The 12738-nt window shown below is 37.4% G+C and overlaps 1 protein-coding gene across 1 annotated transcript in view; it reads left to right on the top strand.

The window, feature by feature from the left end:
* KCNH8 (potassium voltage-gated channel subfamily H member 8) overlaps nt 1-12738 on the top strand; it is a 207709-nt gene that overhangs the window by 103840 nt on the left and 91131 nt on the right. The window contains exon 5 of the mRNA XM_067292476.1: nt 187-427. Within this exon, the coding sequence (XP_067148577.1) occupies nt 187-427 (241 nt within the window). The remainder of the gene's footprint in view (nt 1-186; nt 428-12738) is intronic.

Here is a 12738-nt window from a genome sequence, read left to right as displayed (position 1 = left end):
GACTGAAATACTTAGTAAATGTGTTTATGTATTTGAAAGGTAGTTTACAGCATCAATTCTTGTCTGTATTTGAGTATGCCAAATTTCTTTGTCTATTTTGAAAAAAAAAAGGCTGCATTAGAAGAAATGCATCTCTGTGATGAAATTATTGTTCTGTCTCATTTCTTCTTTTTCTCTCTCTTTCAGAATGTTTTTGTAGATAAACCAGCATTTCCAGAATACAAAGTTTCAGATGCAAAAAAATCCAAATTCATACTGTTGCATTTTAGCACTTTTAAAGCCGGCTGGGACTGGCTTATTTTACTGGCAACGTTTTATGTTGCTGTGACTGTACCTTACAATGTTTGCTTTATTGGCCATGATGAGCTGTCTACAACTCGAAGCACAACTGTCAGTGACATTGCAGTGGAAATTCTTTTTATCATTGGTAAGATATTTTGGAGGGTTGGTTGGGGTGGGGTTTTTTTGACAATTAAGGTTTTTAAAGAATATCTAATGTAGAAAAGGAAATAAGCATATTCTTTCATGATTTACAAAAATTATTTGTATAGTTTGAGATTTTATTTGAACTTTAGATTAGTTTCTTTTTGTCTTTACATTAAATTTATTCATATGTACATTCCAGATAGTCCTGCTATTAAGATTTTAATAGTGAGTTTGGCCTTAAAGAAGGTTTGAAACCATTGTTTTATGCTGTGGATGCCTAAAACCTTCCCATAGTTGCTCTTCTCATATAGGTTCTCTAGAATTACAGTAATATTGTTCATAATATGCACATTTTTCTTGATTACCTTTGGCAAACATTTAGAGAATTCATGGACCACAACTTGAAAATCACTAGATTTAAATAATTAATGACATAAGATTAAAATTTGTATTGCAGTAAAGCTAATGTACAATATCTGTGTTATTGATGCATTCTGTAGTACACATGAACACTGACAATCAGGATAGAATATAAAGGTTACAGGCTGTCATCTGCTCCTTTCTCTACACATTTTCTTTTTTATTTCAGTGATCCAAGTAGTAATTAAACCTTCAACAGATTAAAAACAAAACAGGGTTATTCCTAATAGTGGTCCTATAGCAAAAGAATTTCTTTCCTGCATGACTTTTTGTCATTTCTTCAAGAATATAGAAAAGAATCCCTAACTATAAATGGGTCACACAGAGGGTTTTTTTCTCAAGTTTTTATTGTTACAGCACCACTCAGTCTCTGTCTGCTATCGCATTGATAATCTATAGCTCAGAGCTTTTGCTAACGCACAGGTGGAGAAGCTATGATTTTGAAGAAATAAGAAAGCTGAGTATATCTTTCTTGAATGGGAAGAGGTTTAGGATAGGCCTAATGGAAAAGGAAAATTGAGGAAAAAAGAAAATCATCCTCAGATTTGAAAACTCTTTTCTACTTTACTTTCTTCTATTTTTTCCTGAAAAATGTAGTTTACATTAAAAGTGATATTATGATCTTCTCTAGGAGAACTAAATAAGTCTTAAACTTCTCAGACACTAAGCAACAGCTCTGAATGTCTTTATTTTAACAGAAGTTTTTCTTATGAAATTTTTCAGAGGTTTATTCCATTTGTCTGGCAGCTTTACTGTACACAGTAAGACTAGCAGGTGAAGGGGCCGATGGAAGAACAGATGGCATAATGGATAAAGATTTGTGTTTCCTCCTTTGGACTTTGATCTATCGTTAGGTTTAAGGTGCAATTTTTTGTTTTCATGCTCACTAGTGAATCTTGGTTGCTCCTTCATATTAATACAAGCAATCCACATTGAATTGTTCGAGTACTGCAGTAGGAAACCTACATTCTGCAACTTGAATCAAAAGGATCATTTTTTTCTTGTGAAAAAGAGCAAGGTTTCTCTAATCAGTTATAAGTGACTCCACATTCTATTTTAAGAAATGCAAAATGAAATAATTCCATTTGATCTACCTGAGAGTCTTTTTGTGCATATAAAATACAGTAGGCTGGAGGTTAAGATGATTTCATAACAGTTGTATCCTTCACCTCACACAGGTGTAGAAAGTTGGTTTCTGTTATGAATGTGTTTATTGGAATCTGAACACAACAGAGTGTAATCTGGATCTATCTGATATACATGCTATATTATTCATTTGTATCAAGACAGTGTACTGCTCAGTGCTGCTTTTCTCTTTATATCCCTTGATGGAAATACAAAACTCTTATTATATCAGTTGTCAATAGCAATGCTATGTCTATAATTAGTAGAGTAGGTGGTTAAGAAAAATAAATGGAAGAAGATTTTCTGTAAATTTTGCTTGGTATTTTTGGTTAGGCTTTTTGCTTCATCATCCATGAAAACTAAACTGTGATTGTGACTAAATGGACTCAGAGAAGTGTTTAGAGTATTAGTAAAGTCTTGTTTGCACATTTAATGTTAGTGGTAATCACAAACAGTATATTGAAGTATACCAATATTCTTCCCCCACAGTTTCAATAATGTCTTGATTTTTCCCAAAATGCTTGTTTCTAGAGTTGATTTTCTGTTTTTTAATTTGTTGCTCTGGGGAAATGTTTGCAGAATATTTTCGGGACATCAGTATACTGCATTTAAATCTCTGCACTGAATTTAAAGAAAATTGTGTGCTTATAGTCACCTCTTAAAGGTCCCTTGTCCATTAAAATATTGGGTGATTATCTCAGAACACATGCAATGATATTCAGAGTAGTAGGATTACAGCATACATAAGTTTAAGGATAAGTTTGAGGGCATTGTTGCATTGTGGTTCTGACAAGCACATCTTGATGAATGATTTACGTACTCCAAGAAGAGTCAATGAGAAGGGTTGAGTAAAATTCTTCATATGATGATGCTAGTGGGGAGATCTGACTGAGATGGGGCCTTACAACACAGTAATCACAAATTATGGTATTAAAACACTGCAATTGGGATTTGATGAAAAAGAAATTATCTGCTTTGATTTTGCTTGGATTTCTCAGAACGTAGAATAGTATTCCTTTTACGCACATAACTTGCATAAGTTTTTATTTTATTTTGACAGAATAAGTTCATACTTTTTAGCTGCATTATCAATGGGATCAAAGCAGTGACAACAAAAGGGGATAATGTTGTCTTCACACCAGTTCAAGAGAAATAATGTGCTGGAAGTTAAGGGTTTCCTTTATGCACAAGAGTTTGTATAAATCTACTGTCTAGAAAAAATGTTTTTGGCTCATCAAATTTCTGATTCAGCATATGCTTAAGCATGACAGAAATATTTACTGAAGTGGTCTCCTGACTTGGGGTGCTCATGAGTAGGAGTGTTGATCTGAATGAAATTATTTAAGAGGAAAGAACATATCTAGCTAGAGGTTTAACTGCTTTAACCTTTCAAGTACTCTGAAGCACAAACAGAAGATACGTTTTCCACTCTGTAACATCCTGGGAGAATGGGGTTTGACAGGGAACACAATTAAGGCTTCTCAGATTAAATTCAAATTATTTTTTGCTTGATTTTTCCTGCATATGCTAGCACTTTGATAAATTGCATGATGTTTGAGTATACTTTCACTTCTGTTTTTCTCTTTAATATATGCAAAGTTTCTTTAATGTTCTGTAAATGAATCTTTTGCTTCCTCTATCCAATGATAAAGTAATTCTAGTTTTAGGGGAACTTTTTGACTGTTTTATGTATCTAAAAATCACAAAGAGATCAAGAGAAAAAGCTTTTAACATTAGTGTATTTAAGCATGCACATAAAGTAGTTATCTTAGAAAGTAGCTTTTGTTTTGTGAGTGAGATTACCTGTTTTATTGTACAATTTACTACAAATTTTCTGCCCCTTAATTTGCTTAAGTGTTTGCTGGGTCCTTCATTTGCATGTAGGTATGTCTTGGGCCAGGGCAGCCACACTTTAAATATTTCTAAGATGCATAAAAAACCTTGGTTACTTGATAATAATATCCTTTCCTTTTGAGAGAAAAGCTAAAAGAAGCTCTCTCCCCATTCTTTCCATTTTATTGGTAATATCCTCGTGAGTATATAGGTTTTACTCTTCCGTATATATTTAGTGTAGTGCTTTTCTTCCTGTACTTCATTCTAGTTTTCAGATAAATTTTTTCATTTTTTAAAACATTGTCGAGCACCTTAATTGAAAGAATTAGGTAACATTACCTAAAGAATAATAGATGTTTTGTTGCTAAGTTCTCAGACTTGGTACTACACAAAACTATTTGCACAAAATAGTGAAATCCTGAACAGGAGTTGAGATTGGTATGATGTTTCAGAGAAAATATGCATACATTTTCAGGCAATAAATAGTAATATTTTATTTGCTTGACCAGATCAGAGTATTTGGAGTGTTTTGTCTTCTAAGACGGCCAGGACCAGCTCTATGGAGAAGAGCTATAAGAATGAGCAACCTTTAGCTTATATTTCCAGTTTTCTATTTGTGCATCATTCAAACACTTTCAAGTAGAAGGTGAAGAACACTAGATACTAATTATAATTGTAAATTTATACTATTTATAGGCATACTAGCAGCAGTCATTTTAAATAATTTTCCCCAAAGTATTCCATTGCCTACAAGTGGGGGAAGAAAAGACCCCCAATAATCTAAAGATTTTATTCACGGCTTGCAATTTCAAGAGAGAAAATTAATCATGGTTACTGTGATGGCTTCTTTTTGTATATGCATATCTCTCTCTTGTTAAACACTATTAAATAAAGTGTTTTATTGGCAATTTCAGTTTTTAAAAGCAGCATGTTTACAATGCTAGTACCATGATTTGTGTTGCATGTTACTGTACAGTAAAGAGACTTGTCGGGCCATTAGCATCCATCACAAATGTAATTGAAGCAGGAGCAATGGTTTTCAGATATTGCCAAAACTGTCTTAAATCATATGAAGTCATTGAGTCTCAGATCTTTAATATGTATAGATTTAAAATTACAAAACAAAACCAGGAGAAACTCATATCACTAGTGGTAACTTATCTGAAGTAGTTCAAGTGTGCATATTATTTTATTGAAAATAATATAATAGTCAATGCTATACATTTTATTAGGTTGCTTCACTTTAAATTAAAAGGTTTGGTTTCTTATTTTTCTTTCTAATGGTCTTTTTCATTACTATAATGACTATCATTTCATATCTTTGCAAGGGCACAGAAAGGCATTTAAAACAATGGCAGTGTCTAGAGAACTTCACACCTAATAAGAAGATTTGTGCATTTGTGAATGAAAATGGTGGTGTGCTGAACCATATTTTAGAAAGCATACCTTCAGATCCAAATATGCTAAACTCCAGGTGGACACCAAGATGCCAACAAGGAGAGGTGTGCTGCTGGACCTCGTACTAACAAACAAAGAAGGACTGGTGGAAGATGTGAAGGTTGGGGGCTGCCTGGGCTGCAGTGACCTTGAGATTGTGGAGTTCAGGATCCTGTGAGGAGGCAGCAGGGCACCAAGTAGGATCGCAACCCTGGACTTCAGGAGAGCAAACTTTGGCCTCTTCGGGGACCTACTTGGAGGAATCCCAGGGGTTAGGGCCCTAGAAGGAAGGGGTGTTCAAGAGAGCTGGTTAATATTCAAACATCACTTCCTCCAGGCTCAAGAGCGGTGCATCCCTATGAGTAGGAAGTCAAGCAAAGGGAGCAGGAGACCTGCATGGATGAGCAAGGAGCTCCTGGCAAAACTCAAGCAGAAGAAGGAAGTCTACAGAAAGTGGAAAGGGGGACAGGCCACTTGGGAGGATTATAGGAACGTTGTCAGAGTATGCAGGGATGCGATGAGGAAGGCTAAGGCCCGTTTGGAATTAAATCTGGCGAGAGATGTCAAGGACAGCAAGAAGGGCTTCTTCAAATACATCAGTAGCAAGAGGAAGACTAGGGAAAATGTGGGGCCTTTGCTGAATGGGGTGGGTGCCCTGGTGACAAAGGATGCAGAGAAGGCAGAGTTACTGAATGCCTTCTTTGCTTCAGTCTTTACTGCTCAGGCCAGCCCTCAGGAACCCCAGATCCTGGAGGCAAGAGAGAAAGTCTGGAGAGAGGAAGACTTTCCCTTGGTGGAGGAGGAGTGGGTTAGAGATCATTTAAGCAAACTTGACACCCACAAATCCATGGGCCCTGATGGGATGCACCCACGAGTGCTGAGGGAGCTGGCGGACATTATTGCTAAGCCACTCTCCATCATCTTTGAAAGGTCATGGAGGACAGGAGAGGTGCCTGAGGACTGGAAGAAAGCCAATGTCACCCCAGTCTTCAAAAAGGGCAAGAAGGAGGACCCAGGGAACTACAGGCCAGTCAGCCTCACCTGCATCCCTGGAAAGGTGATGGAGCAGCTCATCCTGGAGGCCATCTCCAAGCATGTGGAGGACAAGAAGGTGATCAGGAGTAGTCAGCATGGCTTCACCAAGGGGAAATCATGCCTAACCAATCTGATAGCCTTCTATGATGGAATGACTGGCTGGGTAGATGAGGGGAGAGCAGTGGATGTTGTCTACCTAGACTTCAGCAAGGTTTTTGACACTGTCTCCCATAGCATCCTCATAGGCAAGCTCAGGAAGTGTGGGTTAGATGAGTGGACAGTGAGGTGGATTGAGAACTGGCTGAATGGCAGAGCTCAGAGAGTTGTGATCAGTGGCACAGAGTCTAGTTGGAGGCCTGTAGCTAGTGGTGTCCCCCAGGGGTCAGTACTGGGTCCAGTCTTGTTCAACTTCTTCATCAACGACCTGGATGAAGGGACAGAGTGCACCCTCAGCAAGTTTGCTGATGATACAAAACTGGGAGGAGTGGCGGATACACCAGAGGGCTGTGCTGCCATTCAGAGAGACCTGGACAGGCTGGAGAGGTGGGCAGAGAGGAACCTCATGAAGTTCAACAAAGGCAAGTGCAGGGTCCTGCACCTGGGGAGGAAAAACCCCCTGCACCAGTACAGGTTGGGGGTTGACCTGCTGGAAAGCAGCTCTGCGGAGAAGGACCTGGGAGTGCTGGTGGACACCAAGTTAAGCATGAGGCAGCAATATGCCCTTGTGGCCAAGAAGGCCAATGGTATCCTGGGGTGCATCAGGAAGAGTGTTGCCAGCAGGTCGAGGGAGGTGATTCTCCCCCTCTACTCAGCCCTGGTGAGGCCCCATCTGGAGTTCTGCGTCCAGTTCTGGGCTCCCCAGTACAAGAGGGATGTGGCACTACTGGAGCAAGTCCAGCGAAGGGCCACAAAGATGATTAGGGGACTGGAGCATCTCTCTTATGAGGAAAGACTGAGAGAGCTTGGCCTGTTTAGCCTGGAGAAGAGAAGGCTGAGAGGAGATCTCATCAATGTGTACAAGTATCTGAAGGGAGGGTGTCGAGAGGATGGGACCAGACTCTTTTCAGTGGTGCCCAGCGACAGGACGCGAGGCAACAGGCACAAACTGAAACACAGACACTTCCATCTGAACATGAGGAAAAACTTTTTCACTGTGAGGGTGACAGAGCACTGGACCAGGTTGCCCAGAGAGGTTGTGGAGTCTCCTTCTCTGGAGATATTCAAAACGTGCCTGGATGCAATCCTGTGCAATGTGCTCTAGGTGACCCTGCTTGAGCAGGGGGGTTGGACTAGATGATCTCCAGAGGTCCCTTCCAACCTCAGCGATTCTGTGATTCTGTGATTCTGTGATGTCTATGGAAACATTTCTGTACCTCTAAATAGATGCAGATACATGATATGATAATGGAGGCACCCTGAAAATTAGAGTTGTATTGACTCTGCTAAAGTTTTCTCTTCATTTAGTGAAATGTGATGTCATTGATACATATTTTTATCCAGTTTCTCTTAGAATACAAAACAATGTGCTCTTGTAGATCTAGCCAAAGTGCTTTAAGAAATCACTGCCCCAAATGTTTCTCACTACTCCTGAAGTTGGGAGGTATTCACCTTACAATTAAGACACCAAAATTGCTCATCTGAGCATTCTTGTTTTTCCTGAAACCAAAATGAATCACATCGACTTAAACTACTACTGAACTGGTTACAAGACGCCATCCTTATGTATTGTACCATGCACCTTTGAAGTTAAAAGTAAAATCTGAAGTGTAAAGATACGCCTATAGGAATTACTGATTCTTAACAGGCTCAATTCTGAATGCTGCTTGTAAATGAATACCTAGAACAAAGCAAGCAGATTATGCAGGATGAAGGCCTTTTCAAAAACACATTTAAGATGATGGAAACTTCATGATTACAGGCTGAAATACGTAACATTTACCATATGTAATTCCTTACTATTCTGGGGAGAGCTCCGCAGGCAGCCTATAGCTGGGTCAAGATATTCTGCATCTGTGCTTCTGCCAAATATAGTCACTGTTCCACTTATCAGCTGTCCTAAGTGAATCTATTGAGGCAGACCTTTTTTCTTTCCTCCTTCCTATTTCACAATGAGACTTGTAGCATCAAAGTGAAAAGCTTCTTAGAACTTAAGAACAAATCACAGCTGGCTCTTCATTTTTTTTGTCTAAGCTGTGGTGTCACTGGGGGAAAAAAAAATACTGTGACAAATCATTTGTTTCACTTCTAATCAGCCCATACATTGTGAAATGCTGTAGTTACAGTCTTATCAGCAATTTTCACTCTACTATGTTTCCTTTCATTAAGTTATACAAAAAAGTTAAGACTATCCTGTTACACAGAATGACTAACTTACATTATTGCTACAATTGGACAATGTTTGTATTTAGGTTTATTACCATATAACACAATGGTAGAACAACAGTATAGTTTTAAATGAAGATTAAAGTATTTTAGTTGACCATCTAGCATTTCCAAGGAAATGTTTAGTAATTAACCATACTCATGCTTTTTCTGTGAGCTTGCATGTGGTCCATTTTTTTGATTTATGGATAATGTCCTGTATGAACTTTTATCTAGCTACGTGAAGTAACTTCTCAGAGAAGTTACTCAGTTTCAGGTTTCCTTCTTGGAATCTGCCAAAAACTAATCAAAATTTAAAGTGAATAAGCAATTGCCATTGCCTGATGAATGTTTTATTTGTTCCATCTTTTCTTTGTTGTCTTCAGCATTTGTGTAAAATGAACTGTGTTCATAAAATGCCTCACAACTACATTTGCTTCACACACATTGAATTTAGTGAAAAGTTGAGTCATATGATTGATGTTTCTTCACTCTTTGGAATTGCTTCTTTCTGCCATATTTCAGCAAGTTCTATTAAGAAAGTTAGCCATGTAGAAACTGTCACACTTTTACAGCCCCAAAAGCAAGCTCCTTTTAAAAGCCGAGATAAGCACACATTTCAGAAATATGTTTAGTTCTTTGTGTGTATTTCAAGACTCTAAAGTCCGTATCTTCCTTTGAAGACCAATCAGTGTAATATATTTTATTTACTCAATGTGTTCATGCATTGAGTCTGTTTTTAAAAGGCAGAGCATTATTTATTAAAGAAAAAAGAAAAAAAAGTAAAATTATTCCAGTGCTTAGTATGTTATTGTAAAGATCACAGTATGTGATGCTTTTGTGGAGTATCAGCCACTGTAGAACTGAGATTACATAATCTCTGATTCCCACCCTCGCAGTTAAGGGAGCAATTTGAAAAGGTGGAGCCAAAAGACTGAAAATCAAGGAAGCAAATGGAAGAATACGGTTCATCTTTTTATTTTTTAAGCTTATGGTCTTTGGTCAGTTCCACACTATTGGGATTTGAGTTCATGGGCTCTCAATATAGTAAACACTGACCACAAAAAAAACATTAAATGATGGTTGATGTGCCAGTCATTCTGGATGTCTCGGAATGCCTACAGTAATGGCTGCATCAGCCTAACTATGGTGTTTAATTTTACATACGAAGCAAATGCATTCAAGCTGTCCATGCTGAACTCCAGAATGGAGTGACTTTTGTTACCACAATTATCATTCACAACACTTTCAGATTCTGATTTTAAAGGATAATTTACCCAGGTAAAATAGTATTTCCACTTGGGTATGGTTCTGATACCACTTTAACCTCTACTGTAAGAAAACTAGAGAGGGAGAGCAAATCAGTCTGTCTTCACAGTAGCTTCTGGCTAGTTAGAGACAAATTTTGGGACTCAGTTCTGCTATGATCTGTCATGCCTGAGAACAGTTCTTACTTCATTAAGATCACTAAAAGTTTTGTCACAAACTGTAATGGCTCAAGGCTGAGAACATATGTCATTAACACTGCCTTAGAATAGGGACCATGCCATTTCTTATGCACTGTACAACAGTAAGCATTTCAATATTCAGTAGTAAATAAACCCATTCCTTAAGAGAAATTTGACTAGTAAGACAGCTTAGTATATTCAATAGTGACTTCAACAGAACAAAGCCTAGGAATTATATTCATTCCACATTAGCAGAAGCTTTTTTTCCCAAAGCGTCCACAAATTACATCAGTGTGATCACCTTGTGCTGAGGATTTTAAGAATTTATAGCTTTAACTATGCTTTCGTTATTCATCTGAACACTAGTTGTCCAACTAATGCCACTGAACTTCTAAAAAGAGCTTCTATGCGTGGAGGTGTCACATGTCTCTGGAATGAAGTTTCTGACCTTTGTGACTGCCCAAGCAAACCAGATGGGGTTGTTTCCACAATATTCTGCAATGCTAATGGCCGGGAAAAAATGTGACTGGGCATCGCACCCAAAGAGAAATAGGAGGGAGAAGTATACTTTTAGATGGACTTTATCATTTTAAACATACGGTTGTATAAGGACTAACTCTAATCCTTTTAGTAAATCTTTTTTCGTGATTGTGCTCCTAAATACATTGTTCGTTTTTTTTTTCCTGGTGGTGCAATGTTGGCTTTTGGTATTACTTTTCAGATTACAAGTCCACTGGGACTTATACTTTGTATCTTGGGAAACTTCATTTCTTCTTTAATTTCTACAAGTATGAAATTTAGGCTGGCTTCTTCCTTTGTGCTGTTATGTATGTTGATGCATTGAAGCCAAGACTTCCATTTTATATGGTATTACATGACCTTTCAATTCATAAAGATTGTGGTCAGAAGAATTTTGAACATCTAGCTTGATCTTAACATAATATAAGACATTATATTTCATCCAGGATTAATCCCAATAAGCTGTGTTTGGCTAAAGTATTTCTTTCTGAATGGCCCTTGCTCTTGTTTGAAGACTTCAGAAGAAGGACAATGTACAACTCCCTCTCATCTGTGGCTTATGAATGGCTTATTTATTTTTTTGTATTTGTCATCAGTCTGCAGAAGTGAGCTCTTGTTAAGCATTTAGTAGTGCTAGTTTTCTACCTGTTGATTCTTGCTTCAGATACACTAGATAGTAATTTAGCATCTAATATAATACAAGCATACTTTGCTGCTGCATTCCAAAATTAGATCAGAAGTATTTATTGAACGTGCCTGCTTTTTCTGCAATGTTATTAACATTTTCTCTAGTAATAGAACTCCAGTAGCATGATAGAACTCAAGTTCCATAGTAGTGTTTCTTGAGTTCCTAATATATCTAAAACTGTAATTTTCCTTAACACTGCCTACCAATGATTTCCTTCCCTTTCCCAAAGAGGTCTAGACCTTCAAGTCAAGTTTTCTATACTTTATATTGATTTGTTACCTAGTCTCTGTTGTCCATTTGTTATAACTTTGTTAAAAAGAAAAAAAAAATCTGTTCTTCCTTTAGCGGCAGCAACAGGTTGTTAGCAAGTCTTGTTATTTTTGGAAATGTAGTTCAACTGAGCAATTAAAATAAGTTCTATTTTTTAAAGATATTTATCCTGGTATTTTTTCTCATAAGTTTTCTTTGACTTTATAGTAGCCCGGACTTTTAAGCATTGGGTGTAAAATATTAGCATAAGCATTATTTTCCTTTCCTATATTAATCATCTCCTTCACCTTATCATGTCAGCATCTGGAATAAAATCATCAGGCTAATTGTGCTGATAGTCATTCTAAGAGGGGGACTTGCTGAGTTGAAAAATTGCACATCTGTTTGAATAAATTGTACCAAGGAGATTTACTAAAAATATTTAGGTTTATTGCAGCAATAGAATAGAAAACATAAGAGTTTAGACAGGGACAGCTAAGTTGTTTTTCAAGCAATATGGAGCTAATATTTTCTGGAATCCTTCCTAAAAGCTCTCTGACTAGATTCTGATACTGTTATCCATATTTAATTAAATAAGGCTGGCTCAAATAATCAGATAGATCAAAGAGCTTGGACTTTGTGGAAAGTATAGCTAGCTAAAGACAATCAATGTGAAAGCACATAAAGCAAGATAAAAAAATAAAAGAAATAAGAGGAGAGGCAGTCGTGACATCTAAGAGAAGGAGGAGGTATGGGAAACTGTCTGCTCTGAAAATCCGTGGGGTTAATACAGCTAAATCATCTAGGTCCCAAGCACAGGATTGAATTACTGTAGTCTAATAAGTAACCATGCATCACCCAATCCCATGGTTACTGCTTGTATGTGTACTACATGCCCTAAAGGTACAGGATTTTTGAACTTCATTTAGTTCACAGTAAGAGAGAGGTAAGCCAAGTTACGTTACTTAGCATTTTCTGCAATCTAAAAGTGTGCTGTGGGCAATTATTGAATCATCTGACTAATCCTAAATTGTTATTCGGCTGTGACTTGATCATATGCCTAATCCCAGAAGGATTTATTAAAAAAAAAGAAGCCTAAAGAGAAAAAAAAGGTTGGCACAGGAAAATCAGTTGCTTCAGAGAAAACAATCCTGTTTATAGATAAGGAGGTTCAGCTGGCCTCTGGTTAGTTTTACC

Source organism: Apteryx mantelli, chromosome 2 (assembly GCF_036417845.1).
Source record: "Apteryx mantelli isolate bAptMan1 chromosome 2, bAptMan1.hap1, whole genome shotgun sequence".
NCBI lineage: Eukaryota > Metazoa > Chordata > Aves > Apterygiformes > Apterygidae > Apteryx > Apteryx mantelli.
The sequence above is the reverse complement of the archived record's forward strand: the minus strand, read 5'-3'. Positions and strand labels throughout refer to the sequence as shown.